Source organism: Acanthochromis polyacanthus, chromosome 12, assembly GCF_021347895.1.
Source record: "Acanthochromis polyacanthus isolate Apoly-LR-REF ecotype Palm Island chromosome 12, KAUST_Apoly_ChrSc, whole genome shotgun sequence".
NCBI lineage: Eukaryota > Metazoa > Chordata > Actinopteri > Pomacentridae > Acanthochromis > Acanthochromis polyacanthus.
Window position 1 is genome coordinate 2906766 of NC_067124.1, and position 19137 is coordinate 2925902.

A 19137-nucleotide genomic window follows, 5' to 3' on the forward strand; every position below is an offset into this window, starting at 1 on the left:
TTTAGTAAATGGGATCTATGGTTTCAGAAAAAAATCTAAGAGAATCGTGTAAGGTGCTCAAGTGTCCAAAAGCACGTTTTCAAAAGCGTGGAGGAAAAAGCGTTCAGGGTTTCCTCCCGTGCTTCCAAACATGTCTCCAGGAGAAGGTATCAGCCTTGGCTCCGCGGTATAAGAGAGGTGTCAGGCAGGTTTGAGTCGAACACGTTTCTCTACTATGGTCTGGAGCCTTAGTTGCTATCCAAACACAAATAAACAGAGGGGAACATTGGAGTTAATGATAGAGGAGGGGGGCGGAGGCGTGTCGGAGGGCGGGCTGCGCGCAAAGAGAGTCCCGGAGCCCTAAAAAGTGAAGAACCGCACACTTCCAGCCCCAGCTCCGGACGGGACTCCCACGCTGCTCGCTGTTGTCTCTCCTCCAAGCTTCTCCGTGTCTTTCCACAACTTTTCACAACTTGTCACATCTCTGCACAAGTCCGAGACGGCAGAGTTGGCTGCATGGCTACATGAAAGTTTCATGGACTTGGATGTTGGAAAACTTTTAGCGACGCTTTATTGGAGCTCGTCGCCTCTATAGTTACTGTGGATTACTGACATACCGCAGGACCTTTGGCAGCTATTTATTGGGGTAAGATTCTGTTTGGCAAAGTGTGTGTCAGTCCTCTGCGGGAAGGGAACCATTCAACTCACTTGTTAGAGCGTTTTATCCAGAGAGAAACTTTAACTCTCTGAGCAGCAAACCAAAGAGATCACACTTTTAGCGAAGCTTTTTAATAAACTTAGAAATTAATGAAAAACGTTCTGGAGGAGGTTGTTGCTTTGCGATGACACCCAGGCTGAGGTCACAGTTCACTCATCGCTGTCCGCTGCGCACAACATTACTGAAACAAACAGTGGCATGAGTGTTTGTAAAGACTTGTCAGGGCTTATAGGAATTTAAAACCATCTGCCAAATATTTAAAAATCAAACCTGAGAGGCATTCGGCAAGACAGGACACTTGTGCTGCTGCCAGAGAGTAAATGAGGTCCAAAGGTGAGGAAAGAACAAGCTGAACGGAGCTGTGCTTATGGGCAAAGAACAACAAGTGCCTTCACGGTGACTTACGGTGCACCTGTGCGAAATTATATTTAACCCCATCCCATCTGCGAGGAGGGAGAGCAAAGCAGGGAGAATTTCAAAGATCTGTGCAGCAGAAAAAGTAACGACCTACCTGAAACAAGCGGGCAGCAGCCCTCCGGCTACCGTGTGCGCGATTCTGCAAGCCCTCTCCAAGTGTGGATAATGCCTTAATCTCCGCTGCGCTTCCAGGCTTCAGACTGGTGAAATGTTCTATTCAAATATGATTCGGCCTCATCCGTGAAAAACTCTAAGCTTGGTGTTTTAGAAAACACAAATCAGGAAATTGTTCTTAAAAAAAAATCCAGATTCTCCGCTAGATAGAAAGGTCAGCTCGCCGTCGCGCCGCTGGCTGCTGGCCAGTCGGGCTTTCACCATCTGGAGCCATGAACTTTTTCTATGTGGGAAAACATAACTTGTCATCCCCACAAACACGGAACCGGGCCAATTCTTACACTGTCAGCTCACCTCATTTGTCCTACATTTAGCAGACACGCAGCTTCTGCTTTTATTTAAAGAAACTGTCTTTTTTCAATATTAAAAATGTAGGTTAAATGGTCAGAAGTTATTTGTTCGCATGCTGTGTTGCCCAGGGAAAGCAACTATATACAAAAACATGCAGTAAAATAGACCTAAAAGCCAAATATTAGTACCTATAAAATTTACCATCCGCAACCATCAACACAAAAGCATTTCCAGCGAAGATAAAAGTAGCTCTCCTGTGGTTAATGGCGAACATTTGTGCGTTTTGCTCTGACTCATCGCACGTTTGAGCTCTGCTGGCAAAAAGAAAAAAGAAAAAATCTAACTTCTACAAATCTACACACAGAGCACTTGTTTTGCATTGTGAAACACTTACTACAACGACAACAGAGTGTCTTCTCTAATTACCGTTTGAGATTTAGTGCATCTTTCAGTATGATCTGAAATTGTAATTTACAGTGTTAATTGATGCCATATGAGCCGTTTTACACCCACTTAATTTAATTACACTTTCGATGACTGATTTGTTTTTGTAAAAATTGCTCTGAAGCACATCTCCGTTTTAATGGATCAACTCTCTGAACGTTTGAAACGAGTGATTAAATTCGCTCTGTGGTTTTAGCTTATTGCAAACAGGGTTTTACACATCATTATCAGCAGCCTACAGGCCAACGCTGCTGCACCTTTACAGGTTCCTCAGTTTATTTACCTAATCAGCCCCTTCACGCTGTGCAAGTTGTAGAAATTCAAGCAATTAATTTAAAGCCTTATCTGGGTTAAAGCAGAGAATATAATCCCCTTTGAGGGCGAACATATTTTTATATGGTAGATTCCATCAGGCTAAATTAGAATAAAAACATGAGTACAAACATCTCAGTAAAATAGTAGTGCACATGCTAACAGGTGGTTTCTGTCTGCCTTTGTGTCCACGTAATTACCAAACATAAAGTAAACCTGGCATTAACATCCGCACTCTGTTCTGCTGTCCTCAGGGTATATCACCGAGTCTTCTGCAGAGGTCTGAGCCGAGATGGGGAGCAAAGCCCTGCACGCTCCGATCCCCCTGCACCCAGCTCTCCAGCTCACCAACTACTCCTTCCTGCAGGCCGTCAACACTTTCCCCGCTGACCAGCTGCAGGGACTGTACGGCCTGAGCGCGGTGCAAACCATGCACATGAACCACTGGACTCTTGGCTACCCGCACATGCAAGGACTGAGGTCGACTATCACGGCAGCCGCCCAGGGTCTGGTGGACCCCCGGATTCCCTTCCCAGCGTTACCCTTCACCGCCGCGCAGCTCTTCCATCCCAAACAAGCCACCGCAGCGCACGGCATCCCCTCGCTGCACAAGGACAGGCCGAGGTTTGACTTCGCCAACCTGGCCCTGGCTGCCACTCAGGAGGACCCACCGAAAGGTGCGGATCTGGCAAAGTTGGCATCGGGACTAGGGGGAACCATCTCCGAGCTGAGCAAGCTGTCCCCGGACAGAAAGCCTACCCGAGGCAGGCTCCCATCCAAGACTAAAAAGGAATTTATTTGCAAGTTCTGCGGCAGGCATTTCACCAAGTCCTACAACCTCCTCATTCACGAGAGGACCCACACGGACGAGCGGCCCTATACCTGTGATATCTGCCACAAGGCATTCAGAAGACAAGACCATCTCAGAGACCACAGGTAAGACACGTTTATCTCTCATATTCTGATAATTACGCACAGACTTATAGATAGCTCTGAAATTCCCTGCAGTTTTCCTAAGTTCTGTCGTTTTAAATATACTTATTTCTGTAAATGAACTATTCTAAGCTGTCTATTAAAATATAGATTTATCCTTAATTTTACTGTAAAACACGGACAGGTCTGTTCCTAGGATCTTCTCCATGAGGGCGCTAAAGCACTTTTAACATTGAAGTTGTACATTGAAAACTTGCACCGTGGAGATTTCTCCTGCTCTGCCTTGTGACGTTTGTGACTGCTACAAGCAAATCCACGCATGAGCACACACTGATTAAGTGCCATTTCTGTTTTACAGATACATCCACTCCAAGGAAAAACCATTCAAATGTCAAGAATGTGGGAAAGGATTCTGTCAGTCTCGAACTCTAGCCGTCCATAAAACCTTACACATGCAGGTGAGCTCAGAATATTACTGTGTGATGCGTTATGATCATAATTCACCTGTTATGCTCTGTCTACTGCATGCATGGGGATATTAAAAGGTCTCACAAAACCAGTGGCCTATTAACATTTTTATTAAATGAGTGAAATATGCTCATAAAAGTGACTTAAAAAGTATTGTGAACATCAGTGACGCAGCAGTTTATTAGATGATTGAAACATTTACCTGATAGACGTTTATCCAATTAAAGGGAATAATCCTTTGCTTGCTTTAAATCTAAACAGGAGTCCCCCCACAAATGCCCCACATGCGGAAGAACCTTTAATCAAAGAAGTAACCTGAAAACTCACCTTCTCACCCATACAGACATCAAGCCCTACAGCTGTGGCCGCTGCGGAAAGGTGTTTCGGCGCAACTGTGACTTGCGACGGCACAGTTTGACGCACAGCCCACATCAGGACTACTAGCCTGGACAGACTAACAAAATAACAATGGACAAAACGCAGAAAGACAAATCAGCGACTTCTTCCTTTTTTTTTTCCTTTTTTTTTTGTTCAAAGACATTCTCCAAATCAGGACGCGTTTACTGCAGCACGGTTTTACAGTGGAATTTCGGTCGCACCTCAAGTGGAACAGCAGCAAGCGGAGCCAGTTTTCACTCCACCTGTAAATATCAAGACCATGTACATAATGTTTTGTTTTTTATTTTCCTTTCTGTCCTTGAAATGATAAGGTTGTCAAAAAACAGTCATAAGTTTAAAGTATGTTCAATTGTATTTTAGAAATAAATATTTCCATGATACATTTTGCATTTGTTCTGTTTTTTTTTTTAATTTCATGTCTGCTACGCAACACGAGCCACAATGTTACAGCCTCTGAGCAATATTCAGATGAAACCATTTACCATGGCCATCAAGTTAATAGACTGTATGTTTACAGCCAGCAGGCAGCTAGAGCTTATGTGGCTGACTTGTTGGGCTTTTTAGAGCGGATCCGCAGATATCAGTTAGCAGGGAGCATGAAATGACATGAAGGGCTGCTGAACTGTCCCACAGAAGATGCGTTAATAAGGAGGCTCATCAGCGTCACAAGGAAAGGGATTTTAGGAAATTAAAATCATGGCATAGAAGAATTACCCCATGCAATCTTTTCCTATTAGTGCCTTTTTGACCTCTGAATAATAAGGTGCATTAGTAGGAGCCATATTCTTTATCTGCGTCACCTCTGATATCATGATTGACCTGCAAATCGGCTGCACAGCATTTTAACACAAACGTGGTGATGTGTGATGACAGATCACAGGGGGAAAAATATTGCTGTTTTTTTTTTTTTTTTTAAAAAGGACATCAGTTCTGTTACATTTACTTGCAGTTATTATGGAGCATAATTTAAATGTGCTTCAGGGTCACTCAGGCGGTGGGATGTATTCCAGCTCCACATATAAATGTTCATCTGTTTGTGCTGTAGCGTAATCAAACGGATGTTTAAATGAATCATTTGCAACAAATAAGGATCATGCAGCCTGACAAGTTCAAGGGAAACGGTGAGCACGTCGGACGCCGCATTTTACAGCCTTTACACGGATTTATAAAAGATCCATACAGAAAGAGTTAGTTTTTATGCAACTAAATTTTGACGGGCCACCATCAGAGCTGCAGCTTGTAACCGAATGACATCATCTGTAATCTTCTTTTTGATTATTATTATTATTATTGAAGATTCATCTCCATGTCTGTCTGCGTTATCTGGCCTTCAGGCCCGACGTTTCCTGATTTCAACAGCCAGACGACTTGTTTAAACCTTGATTTTCACCTGATATTGCAATTAATTGCTCGAAAAATAGTATTTATTTCTAATGGGCTCGAAAATAGGGCCTGGAACAAGTGAATACAATAACAAGTGAAGATTTAAAACGGCGTTCATTGCTGCTGAAAGGCCATTAACTGAGGCCGACTTTATTCCTCTCTGCAGGCTGGGATTTTCCTCATTCTTTTCTAAATGGAAAGTGCAACAAAGTGCAGCGTCTCCAGCGAGCTCAGATTCACAAAAACAAGCTTCACAATTACATTATTAAAAGATAAAAAATTAAACCTGCAAACGATGCAAATATTAAACAATTATAGATGTATTATTATTATTATTATTAATATTATTATTATTAATAATAATAATTTCAAAAATAATCCTAATAATAGTAATATGCGTTTCAAATTTAATCTGCAATTAATTGCTTGACAACGTTTTATTTCAAGCTGTATGAACTTTAAATAAACTATTTCGTTTAGTCAAACCTGTTCTAATAGACTGAAATAAACAAATCGATTCTGAAATGTAAATATGATTGAATAGTATGATGCTGAAAGCGACATATTTTACTAGAATACAAATATTTTCAAAAATAAAATTGCATATTTTTGTTTTGTATGTTGGAGTCGGTGGATCTCTAAACAAGTGTACGTTTTTCATATTTTTTTCTCCTGGATAAGTGTAAACTGAATTTGTTGAGACTTTGGCCGATGGGAGGCCGGCAGATATTCAGGAAACACAATATTGTCGTGGAGGAGAAGAGCTCTGATTGTGTCTGTCCAGGCGGGGATCCCATGAACCAAACAGAAAAAAACAGAAAGTACATTTTGCAAATCACGAGTGGCTTTAAAGACGTAAATACATTCAGTGATGGGCCTGCTGTGCTGGTATATTCAGCTCCAAAATCCCCAGATTGGGCCAGATTGCCTAACTCCAGTTTGTATACAGCAGAATTAATGGACTGAATTAGTCAGTGCTCTCTGGACGTGTGAGGCGTGGTGGATCCTTAGAAAAAATTATCTCAAATGCTTTGGTCGTTGCTTTGGAACATCTCGGTTCACTTGAGAATAGTAACAGTAACTGAGTGCTCAGAGAGTGGACAGTCACACGGCCCACGTCATCCGTGACCGGCCTGCGTGGACTGTGTCCTCAGGAAGCTTTATCTGGCTGACAGGGAGAGGCTGACTGCCTGCAGGCCACTGGACTTCTCTGTATGACCCCACACAGCCTGGGACGGATAGACACTTATATATATAAACCTGTCAACAGATCATCTGAAAAATACACATCTAAATAATACTACATACATTAATAGAAATATATTTTAAAATCTGTTTAAATCGAACTGAAATATGCATACAAGAAAACAGGAGTGTAATCGCTTTCTCAGCCTCAAAATCATTCAGCAGATTATGCCTTTGGTGCGCTTTGATGAGTAATTTTAGCAAAATAATGAATGTCTCAGTGGCAACACTATTAATATTTCAACACAAATAAACGTGTCAAGATGGAAAGGTAAGACACAGAGAGTCAAAGAAGCAACTGGATGAAGAAATTACTGTTGTATCTAAGTGTGATTGTGAAATAAAGATGAAATATAGCTAATTTTTCCAATAACTTATTCTGTAGGCCGTTTGTCGAATTAGGTTTACACATTTGGTTTGAGGGTAACAAGTGGTCCTGAAACAACACAGCACTCATGTAGGACTTAGTTTTCATCTGTTGCAGCATTCATCGCCCTCGTTATTTGCGTCTGCGTGTTGATGTTCAGCATGGCTTCTTTTATCTAGGCAAAATCTCAATAACATCTGTACATTTCAGTCATAGTCTCCACTTGGATATGTAAATATTACGATGGGAAGTCATCTGCAGGCCTATTTTTAAATTAGTTCACGCTCCTGATAAGATGTTTACATCCAGACAGGTCACCAGTGTGCGGGAAACACAAAACTGATTTTGTGATCGTCTCCTATATTTACTTCCATTGACTTTTGTTTAAATCTCAGTCTCACCTATACCTGAAGAGAATCCCATTCCTTCAAATGTAACCTGATTTAGGATGAAAATGCATGACATCGCCGATTGTTTTAAAATATTTCAAGAACTTCACCGAATAGTTGTCCACACGCTGACTGTGTTGAGGAGCTGCCATTGTGATCTTCATTCTGCAGGTTCGTTTACTGTCACGGCAAAGGTGAGCTTCCACGGCCATATAGGGACACAGAGGCGTGCCCAAGCAATGCCAGATTATACGCGAAGCCTTCTGTGCTCCTCGTAAAGTCTGGCTTGCACGGAAATCGTGTAGCTGTGACAACATGCACATTTTTATTAGAAATACTGACAAACACCACAGCCATTTAAATCATTAAAAAACTGCTGGCATTACAGCACTCCATACTGCAAAAACCGAATACGAAGCGAATCTGTGTCAATCGGTCACATGTCATGGGAACTGAAACGCAAATTTCCTACGGGCCAAAAGGCAACACCAGGCATACGGAAGCCGCGTTGGTGTTTACTGATGACGTTTAAGTTGTTCAGAGATGTGGCTAACGTCAGATAACGGGATAAACATGTTTTATTGAACGCTAAATTCAACAAATAGCTACAGGATACAAGCAGGCGTCAAGTAAGGAAGGGTTTTTCTGTTTCATTCGTGGCCACTTGGTTCAGCCGGCTGAAACGAAGTTAGGGCGACTTCGTCAGAGCATTAGCTTAGCTTCTTTGCTCTGCTGCTGTGGTGTGTGTAGCTGAACTGACAGCAGAGCCCGGCTAGCATCTTTCGCTAACTGCTCCGCAATAAGTTACATTTCTTAGTACGCAGCGCGACTTTGCTTCGTTAGGAAAGTTATTTTGAGTTAAATTGCTACGGAGTTGTCGATGAGTTGCTAATTATCCCTGGCGTTTCCCTTTTAGTGGCATCCACTAAAAGTGAAGCCACATTAGCAAGCAGCTAACTTAGACGTTCTGTTGAATTTAAATAGCTTTAAAGCATCTAAAAATTAATTAGCTACATATCTGTGACTAGTAGAAAGGTTAGTTAAAGCTTGACCAGAAAGCGAGCCGAACAAAATTATTGTTCTGCTTATTTAAGTGTAACTTTAACCAAGTGTATGTCAGCTGCCTACACATGTTTTAGTTTGATTGTAAATGTATGTTTAATATTTAAGACTTTATAGAACATATTGGGATATAACTTTTGTGCTCGCCTGTTTATTTGTCTCTAACTTAGTGGTTAAAGCCATGTCAATATGTTCAAAATACAAACATGTGTTACTAAATTTCAACTTGAAACTAATATGAAACAGCCAGTATACCACAGGTTTTGTAAATTATTGGTAAAATATGAGCCTGTAATAGGCCTTTTTCAAACAGATTGTCGTAGCAGGTGTAACACAGGTGTACCTAATAACTTTAATTATGGCTCAGTTTCATTTATGTGTGAAAGTGAAGCATCCCAATGAGTTGATATTCACTTTACTACTACCTTTTAAGTAGCATACCTGAACTGAAGTTAAAGTTACTAAGAATACATGTGCTTTTGTGCTATCATGTATCAAAAATAACTGGTATGAAAAATGCCTGTTCTGTGGTATAGGCTTCAACACAATTAAAAAAAAAAGAAATTTGAAACTGTAATTAACATGTAAGCACAGTGTTGAATGACATCCCATGTTTTGATGTGTGTTCAGGACAGGGCAAAGATGCTGGAGTCTTATGTGACACCGCTCCTGATGAGCTATGTGAACAAGTACATAAAGAATCTGAAGCCTTCTGACCTGCAGCTCTCTCTTTGGGGAGGGGATGTGGTGCTCAGCAAATTGGACCTGAAGCTGGATGTACTGGAACAGGTACTGTGCATCCAGAATGTAACTTCTACAGTGTTGAGCCTGTTTCTGTAAGACCACAACCACATTTATTACATTCTGGATGGTTATTTTGTTGGGAGAAATGTCATATAGTTGATGAATGACAGTACTGAGCTAGTGGGAAAAACATTGCATTTAATTCCAGTCCATTTGTAGTAAAAATATCTATGTCTTGAATATATTAATTCAAAAAATGCTCCTTAATTCTTTTTTTTATGGTGAATTTCATGTTTTACTTCAGTCTATCGATTTTGTTCATAAACACTGGTAATGTAAGTAAATACAAGATACAACCAAGCAATTAAAGGCTAGTCTCACATTTTTAATGGATCATTATAGACACTTTAGTTCTCTTACACTATGAAATAAAGTAAGAGGTTTGGATTGGTGTTAGTGAGCGTAGGGTAAGCATATGCCCCACTAGCAGATTTTTTTTAATTTAGTCTTGTCTCCATCTTGGCTACAATGCACTGACTTGACTATAAATTTGAAAAATGTGCAGCAGGGCTGTTCCCTCTGGCATTAATGCAGTGTCTTTTTTGTCGTCTTGGACAAAATTTGATAGATTTATTCTCATAATTTGCATTGCAGTATCATTTTGACTCAGTTTTCTTTTTAAATTTGTGATGTCTGGATTAAATCAATCTGCCATGAGTTAAGAGGATTTTCTTCTCTTTTGAGTGGGTTCTGACTGCCTCTGAAGAGCAGACCAAAACACTGCCTAACCCAGCGGAGATTGTGATGAAAGGTCTTATTGGAAGCAGCTTTTGACCAACTGACAGTCGGAATTGTGTTAGAATTGAAATTTGTATGTACGGCTATGTCAAAACGTTGAAAGCTGTCCTACCTTTGCTTTGCTTTATTCTATTTCATTTGGACAGTACCTGGTTTAAAATGTGCAGTCAAAGATTGCCTTTTTAATATGAAGAGTAATTTTGAATGAAGCATTCAGAGGGTTATTGAACAGACATCCTGTAAATCCAACACAGCTTTTCCCCAGAAATATGTTTGGTTATTAATTATTTGGCTTAGACTTCTAGAGAAGGCATGTGAGGCCTCTGTGTAGGCAGTCTGGTTTCATGGGACTCGTTCTCAGACAGAGTAGTTCAAGATGCAGAACAGTTTTTCAGCTGCTCCTGAGAAAATCTGACTTATTTTGTAAGAAGTGTGACCAGTATGTGATCTGCAACTGTTGTTTGTACTATCTACTTGTCAAAGAAAATTAGTTTCAAAGAGCTGTTCAGAAAATGGATGGATGAAGCCTGGAAATATTCATGAAGCGTCTGCAGTCATGCCTTTACATCATTGTCTGCACTGATGATGCAATTCTCCAGTACAGATTATTGTAAATTTACTTAAAGCTGTTTGTTTTTTCAACTTTGTGTCATTGCATATTTGTAGGAGTTGAAGCTGCCCTTCACATTCATGAGTGGTCACATCCATGAGCTACGTATCCACGTACCCTGGACCAAGCTGGGCTCAGAGCCTGTGGTCATCACCATCAACACCATGGAGTGCATCCTCAAGCTAAGGGATGGAGCCCAGGTTAGTTCTTTCCTCTTTACTGGTATGGGAAACATGTAATTCTTGACTCTACTACAGTGCCAAAACAGGGCTGGCCAGATTTTCTTGTTATTTATGTGAAAGTCCTCATGCCAAAGTTCAATTCTTTCATTCCTTTTTCTCTCTGTTTCCAAGAACTTTTGTAATGGCTTTGTTTCAAATAAGCAATTGCTGTTTTTTTTAAACAAAACACTTTTTAGCCCAGTAAGCTTCACTCTGTGATGCAGTGGCTGTGACAAAGACATCTTTTCACTTTGTTTTGGTGTAAAATCATAGGAAGACAAACTACAGAATAGCATTTCATTTTCAGTTTTTCTGGGTTATAAGGTGTTTGTTAGTTAGAACAACAAGTGCATGATTCTTTAATGAAGCTCTTCTTGCCAGTGACGGCTCAACCATATTATTCCTGTCTGGCTATAGTGTGGTGAGATACTTCACAGGCAGCATTTAAAACGTTAATTTGACACACAGCTAAGTAGCAGTTGCTTTTGTCTGTCTCATCTAGAATAGTTACTCGCATGAGAAATGCATAGAAAGAAGTAAAGCAAGCAAAGAACCAGAAGCAAAAATGTTGCTGCCTCATTTAGACAAAATGATGAATTTGTGCTTTCTTAAATGGTCATTTAGATTTTCAAAACTTTCTGAACAAATGACAGTTTAGTAAGTACTGTAATGGCAGGCTGCATTTCAGAATTTTTGGATCGAAATATGTTTTCATCCAAACTACCAGAATGAACTATTAGCAAATCTCTTTACATGCGTCAAGTGATACATGTAGATGCCTTTGTTTTTTCAATAGATCGATTCCAGCATAAAGAATACCTTAACTTTTGTTTTCCCCATCTTTTTATCATTTAAAAATAGTTGTTTCTCCTTTGCCATTATGATGTCTCTTCAACAGAGCAACAGAGACCGCTTCATTCACCACTGACCAGAAATATTTAAGGAACTCAAAACTGAGAGGTTGCTTTACTGAATTTGACCAGTACTATTTACTATTTGGCTGTCTCAGTCTTTAGCGTGTCATTGGTCTCTGTTTTATTTAGTTTCCAGCTGTGAACAGTACTTTACGCTATACAACTTTTTGGTTTTGACTTTATAGTCAGTATAATAATACCAATAATATTACTAGGAAATTTCACTGTAAGTTTGGCTGTGGATCATGCATAGAAATCTGAGAAAAGTTACCCCAAGAGAAATATTTAGATTATTGCATTTATTATAGTTAAAAATATTTTCATTTTTAAAGTGTGGTAAATGAAGGACAATTTTCTTAGATTTGTTTTTGCAGAAGAACCTGGTCCCATGTTTGCCACCCATGCAGTTTGCAGAATTGAAATTGTGGCTCAGTGCTGGCCCTTTATGGAAAGGTTGAAGTTTCAAGGCCAGATGTCCCAGAAGAAACACATTTCAAGGGAAGTCAATTACAGCTAATTATATAGACTGCGGCAAAAAGATTTGTAACACATGAGTTTGAGCTGCCCAGAACTAATGGTAAATATCATACCATGCAGGTGGCTACTGCTCAAACGATCAGGTTTCTAGTTCAGTGGAAATTTATACTAGTTTTTTATGATTCATACACAGCTTAAGGTCACGTAGCAGTACTGGTACTGGTGTAGTACATGCAGTCTCAAAACAACTATTTGTTACAGATGTTTTCTAAAAGGCTTCCAGTGAAGAAAAGATTTTGGGGGAATTGCAAATGACATTTGGACAAATTATTCAGTGGTATGTATACCCAAGAGACATAATTTGGAGTAAAGCCAGACTTACAGCAGAAATCCTTCTAGCATGTGGAATTTAAATGAGCCACTACACTTCTCTACTATGCTAGTGGTAGACAGGAGGCTGACTACTGTGTTCTGAAGCCAAGAAAATGAAACCAGTTTTCTTTACATGCTTTAGATTTGTGAGATTTGATAACTTGCCTCTTACTATTATTATTAAAATCTTTATAGCACTTTCAGCCTTGCTTGAACATTATAAAAATAGCAGTATGGTATTTGACTTAGCATCTCTATTTGTAGTAGTTTCCCGCTTTGGACAGCCCAGAGAGAATTTCCTTGATTGAAGTTAAAAGGTCGGTAGGTAGGCTTTTGCCATATCAGCTCACAGAAAAAAAATGATACTTCTGTGGAAGTTAGTTATCATGTTCATGTAGAATACAGCCCTGGCTCAGGTTTAATCAGATTCTGGTAGGGGTGCAGTGAGGCTGAAATAGGTGCATGCAACATTTGGGCCATGACAGTTCTCCCTGAAGCCCTCATGTAATTTCTTAAAAAAAACCCACAGGATTTTTAAAAGAACTAAAAACGTTGATCTGTGCATGGAAAATCTTACTTGTTAAGTTTAGTAGATTACTAGTGTGTCTTTTGTCCAGTACAGACAGGAACTTTGTGGTAGACCGCATTCGGCCGAAGTGTGGAAATGATAAATGATATCATTAATATGGTTTGTTTTCATAATTACTGTTAAAGCCTGAGTGCTGGCCTGTAAAAACATCCGCACATCTTTTGAAGTTCATTAAGGACTGTGCAATTTGACTGGAATTATTTGGACCTTTTTAATGTTCGTGTTTCCCCTTGAGAGGAACTGGGTAATATTAGGGATATTCAGATTGCTCAATAGGACCCATCTGCAAAACACCAAGAGCAGCTCACAATTATAGTTTCCAGCAAATGTGGAAATTTGGGCGTTTAGCAGCAGTTGGAGATTACAGCTCCTGCTGACAGTGTAATTGCCTAAAATAAGCTGTAATGAGGACTTGTACTGCCGAAAGTATGGTAATAGAAAAAATGTTGTCAACTTGTTTTTGACATTAATTTTACAAACTGGCGGCCATTTACAAACAAAATGTATCAGATTTTATATGTGTGTTATAGTGTCCTGAAATCACATGGTGTTCTGCAGCAAGCTTAGAAATCTACACGCTTTCACTATTTTTAAATCACTTCTGTGTTTATTTAGTTCACTGATTGATTGTGCATGAAGATAAACCGGCTATAGTTCACTGGTGAGTTAAATTATTAGTGTTTGGGGACTACATATAAAACCAGACCGAGCTGCTCTTTACTAAAGAGTTCAATGTATGTAACAGGAGATTGGTCATATAGATGAAAGGGTTTTGTAGTAGTCAGCCTTAACTTCTTTCATTTTCTAGTGTAAATGTGCACTCAGTGCAGCCCTGCTTGAGTTACTTGATATGAATGAACTTTTTGAAGTGTCCTCACTCTAAATTAAAGAGCAATCTGACAATGCCAAGACCTAAGATAATGCATTGTTTCTGAAATCTGTCCCTAATGCCACCCTATTGCTGTCCATCTAGCATCCTATTTGCCTCATAGAAAACATTAGCAGCAATCTACTGTTTTAGCAGCTTCACACCAAACTTCCCACTATATTCTGAACTATCCAGGACATTTTGTAATCTTTATTTTATGAATATATTTTTGTCATTACGTGTCTATTGACTGAAAATACTCAAGCTCTCCAATGCAATGAAGAGCTTTTGGTTTAAGGCATTAGTGCCTCAAAGCTTCACTTTGTAATGAGGAGATGAATAAAACTTTTTGTGGTAGATAGAATTTATTGTGCTGCTTTATTTTCCAGATTTGTCCATATACTTGCACCGAGTTGTAGCAGTGACAGAGATGAGCAAGTTCACATTTTTTACTTGATTACGCTTTCTTAATGAATGACCTAACAACAAAACTTGATGTAATGTTGCAAAATTACGCGCACATTTTGTTTCTTCTTGACAACTTTGTAAACTGCTCCAGATGTTGAAGATGAGGTGTGATCAGCAAAGACAGAAAGGAACTGGCTGGACAGCAGTTACAGTGGATCATAGCACTCTCAGACACTCTTTATTTTTTATGAGACAAAGATAAGGGCTTGGGTTTACTGAGGAGAGCCTTTCTGGTTTTGGCTCTGCTCACTGCTTGATCTGGGAGTTTTATGGCTGCTGAGTGCATTTGCCACTGATGTGGAGGTTCTGATTGATGCGTTGCCTCAAGATGATTTGGGGAGGTGCCTCTGAGACTTGTTGGTTTGGCATATGGTCCTACTAGGGCCTTTCTTCTGTTAGATTCCTTCCAAACTATTTTTAGGGCTTTGCACCACCAAACCTCATTGCTCCTAAATAATGGGTAATACATGTGAATTAGGAAACCCCTTCTTGAAGACTTCTTTAAAAACCCAAGTTATTCCATTGCTAAACCTACCACCTACTACACAAAGGCATGCTACTTTGACTTTTATAAGTTAAACCAAAAGAAAGAAAGGTGTGATATTTGACTTATGTGTATCAAAACAGGTTTCGTAAAAGTACGACCTGCTGTAGTTTTACACCTTGGACCTTACTGCTTTAACCTGTGGTTTTGCCATCCAGGGCTTCAATACACAGCCCACTAAATAGGAAATCTGGGATGTGGAGACTGTCATAGCTTCTCTGTGTGCAACCCGTGTCAGTGGTATTCTGTGATTATGCTTTGCTTTCTGGTTTAAATTGATATATTTATTTCTCATTGACAGATCATCAACATGTTATTAATTTATGAAGCAACACATTTTGACCGCTCACATGTAAAGCAAAAATGTTGATTATCTCATAGCAAGGTGTCAAGTACTGGAATATATTAAATGGTTAGAAAACAGTAATTAGTGTGCGGAATGCAGGAGAAATGTGCAGGTTTTAAGCATCGAAAATGTTTGACAAGGGCAACACTATTGACTGGGTTGGACATTACTTGTTCGGAACATCTCTGACATGATGGTGACAGAGTGTTGGACGATGCACTGGAATGAGCCTGCTTAGTAGCAGCTCTGCATCACAACTTGGGGCACTTAAAAAAATCTGCTGATTGTATTCATTATTTTGTGTCAGTCAGCAAAACTTTGAATATGCCAATGAAATGTAACTTCACTTTCAGTGTCTCTGGTACATGGTCTTTTCTAACAGAGTGAAACTTTGTGTACTTGTGTCTATTCAGCTCATCTTTCTTAAGTCAGAAAACACAAAGGAAAAATTAAAGAAGTTAAACAAAAAAAAAAAAGAAACAGCCCGTGGAAGTTTGCAATCAAATAGCACAAACTGGATAATCTCTGTCCCAATGCTGTCCGGAAATCTTGCCTTTGATTCTCCGGCTTGCAGGAGTAAATGAGTTTCAGAGATTGCACGATAAATCCATCTGATCATCAGCTCAGTGGGGCCTTGTCTTCATGACTGAGAATACAGAGGACAAAGGCATGGAGCTTTGGAGAATCTATTTTCCTTGAATCCAACCCCCTGTAGCAGTAACAGAACCCATCCCGGACTGTAAATAATAAAAAGATGGAGTAATGTTGGCACACTGTGGACTCCTCAGGCAGGTTGGAAGCTGGAGCATGCATTCTGATGAGACACAAAGAGAAATATAGAGACAGATGACTAGCTGAGTGTATGTGCTTTAGGGAGTGGTTGAAAAGGGTCTATGTGTGTAGGTGCCTGTATATAGTTGATGCCAACATTTTTATACCTATGCCAAATTTTCATTTACAGTCATTTTTTATTTGACCAGTAAATGTATTTTGACTTGAAAAACTGACAAAACATGACTGATGTTAATGACAAATTTGAACAATTTTTTTTTGTTTTGTGAAAAAATGCTGTCTAAAATTTTCAGACTTTTTTTTTTTTTAGGAAGTGTGGCCTTTTACACCATTCCAAATTGTCCTGATAATTTCTGCCACATTCCAGAGCATTCTAATACACTATAAATTAAGAACAGCTGATGCAGTAGTTCTCTCATCAGTTCGTCAATTACAAGTCATGGTTAAAACCAAAGAGCTTAGTGAGCTTGCTATTAAGGTCCACTGAGAGAAGCTTGTGCATCGTGGCTACTCACAAGATGGAGAAATGCTATAAAGCCATATGCCAGTGTTTTGAAGTGCCAGTGGCAACAGTACAAAGCATAATCAAAAACTACAAGAAATTGCACATTGTGGAAAGCCTCAAGGGGCTTGGGAGGAAGCCCAAGTGACCCCTGCGCTGACAAGAATGGTAGTCTGAGAGGCCAAGAAGAATCCAAGGATCACCACCAAGGCCATCCTGATGAATCTAAGCAATTCTGGAACCAAAATATCAAGGCAAACTCTGATCTAGTCACCATGGACGCCAACCAAGGAGGACTTTACTTCTCCAGGATGGGCACGCAAAAATTCACCTAGCCTTTTTAAAAGCTGATTTACACAAAGGAGAACATTTTATGAAGATGCTTGGACACTGGGAGATGGATTTCGTTTGGTGAAAGAAATCAGAGGCTTTATACCTTAAGAGCAGCATCCCCAAAGTCAAACATGTTGGTGGGAATGTAATGCTTTGGTGTTTTTTTTCAGCCAATGGGACAGGCAGTCTTATCAAATTAAAAGGCATCAAGAGAAGAGAGAACTGGAATTCTTGAAGAAAACATCAGGCAGTCTGCAGAAAATCTTGGGCAGCACTGAACCTTCCAACAGGAAATGGTGGTAAAGACATTGTCACAAGAAAGCAATATCAGCATTTTGGAGCATCCCATCCAGAGTCCAGAGTTGAATTAGATTGAAAATCTGTGGAAGGAACTGAAGACCAGACTGTAGCAAGGAACCCTTCCAATCTCAAACACTTGAAGATTGTTGCTGTGGTGGCAATTACATGCTTTAGTGATGACTGGGCATGCCATTTTTAGTAAAAATGCTAATAAACAGCAAACAAAGGGAAGACGACAACAGCAAAAAAAAGACTAGTTAAAAATTATCGGTACCACCTCTAACACAATGCCTTACCATCTCTTCTCACTTGTTTTTGTCCGTTTGAGCTCAAAGAACCTTAATTTTAATAAAACTGAAATCCCTATACCTCAAAATGTGCATGGCTATGGTATGATATTTGACATAACTTTGGGTCTGTATTTGTCTTCTGTTCTGTCATGCAAAACGGCAGTATTTTCATTGCTTCGAAAGTAAAGCCTCAGCGGTGTTTAAAATTGGTCAGATCATTTTGTAACCTTCTCCTACAAATGCATATTGATTATTTTATGATCCATCTTCAAACTTGTGCTGTCGATTGTCACTTGTATTTAAATGGGGATGAGTTGCACAGAAATCTAACAGTGATCAATAATATCTGCTATTTGTCTTGTCTAGATTTGAGAGTACGTATGTGATTTGTACTGATGAGAATAGAGCGAAGACTGACGAGAGAAGTGGGTGTTGGTAGCCTCAGGCCAGCCTAGTTAGTGACAGAACTGTTTAATGTGAAGAGGGTCGCAGTGTTATAATAATACTGAATTTTTCAGTCAGTAAGTCTGTGTTTAATGCTGAACTTATGTTTGTAGTCTTACAGTGCATCTACTGGCCAACAACATTTTCCATCAAAACATATTCTAGGACTTAAACCAATCAAATACTATAATTCACTGTACTGTATTTATCTTTCCTCTTACTCAAGTCTTCTACAAAGTGACCCATTTTTTCTGATCTATGTTTGACATTCCACGCTGATTTAAAGCATCTGCAGCAGGCTATGCACAAGTGTGTCATTCCAGCGAAAGGTCTCGCACCCAGCCAGCACTGCTGGTGAATCAGCCAAAGCTGCACAAACCATAGCGTTACACTGCTTTGTCTTTGAGGTTTGGTGAAAGTTTGGTTCCTGGTGGGATGAGTTTATTTCCGCTCTTCAGACAGTCCTCAGACACAGGAAAGCAGCTGGGGGAAAATTAAACCCACTGCTTCCTGCATCCAGTGAGTCAAGTGGTGATCAATACACTGGGCAGGATGCTGCTGCTCCACAGTTTAATCCCTGCTCTCAAGCCATCCGGACTCGAGCAATCCCTCAATGGAGCTTATTACTTGCTGGGTGCTCCTGGTGATATTGTAGTTGGGGAAACTATTACCTTGCAATTAAGTCTAATGTTCGCTCTATTAGTACTTTTTTCTGACAGAAAATCTGGGAGGATATTGTGTTGCAATTTAGAAGACTGTTTAATGAGCCTTAAATCTAAACAGACACTATAAGAAGTGATTACATTAGTTTAGGGAAGAAGTTTACCGCTCTATGTTGGCTTTAAGATCATTGCGTTTGAGTAGTTGTATTCCACAACAAGCTTCCATTTCATTTGTTTAATTTTAATGTGTGTCTTGGATTCTGTACAATGGCCAGACATTTT

The 19137-nt window shown here is 39.7% G+C and overlaps 2 protein-coding genes across 3 annotated transcripts in view; both read left to right on the forward strand.

Annotated features, from left to right (window-relative positions):
* The first annotated feature begins 376 nt into the window (after positions 1 to 376).
* Positions 377 to 4515, forward strand: osr2 (odd-skipped related transciption factor 2). 2 transcript variants are annotated; one of them, XM_022194086.2, is made up of 4 exons: positions 377 to 625; positions 2590 to 3271; positions 3627 to 3726; positions 3998 to 4515. In XM_022194086.2, exons 2-4 carry the CDS (start codon positions 2628 to 2630, stop codon positions 4178 to 4180), a joined length of 927 nt encoding a protein of 308 aa, XP_022049778.1. In that variant the 5' UTR covers positions 377 to 625; positions 2590 to 2627; the 3' UTR covers positions 4181 to 4515. The 2 variants fall into 2 exon arrangements, with proteins under 2 accessions (XP_022049778.1, XP_022049779.1); XM_022194087.2 differs by having other exon boundaries at positions 4080 to 4515.
* Positions 4516 to 8028: 3513 nt separating this feature from the next.
* The window catches only part of LOC110951154 (intermembrane lipid transfer protein VPS13B), a 75932-nt gene continuing 64823 nt past the window's right edge, over positions 8029 to 19137 (forward strand). Inside the window, exons 1-3 of the mRNA XM_051956823.1 lie at positions 8029 to 8148; positions 9212 to 9370; positions 10790 to 10933. Coding sequence (XP_051812783.1) covers positions 9224 to 9370; positions 10790 to 10933 — 291 coding nt within the window. The 5' untranslated portion in view covers positions 8029 to 8148; positions 9212 to 9223. The remainder of the gene's footprint in view (positions 8149 to 9211; positions 9371 to 10789; positions 10934 to 19137) is intronic.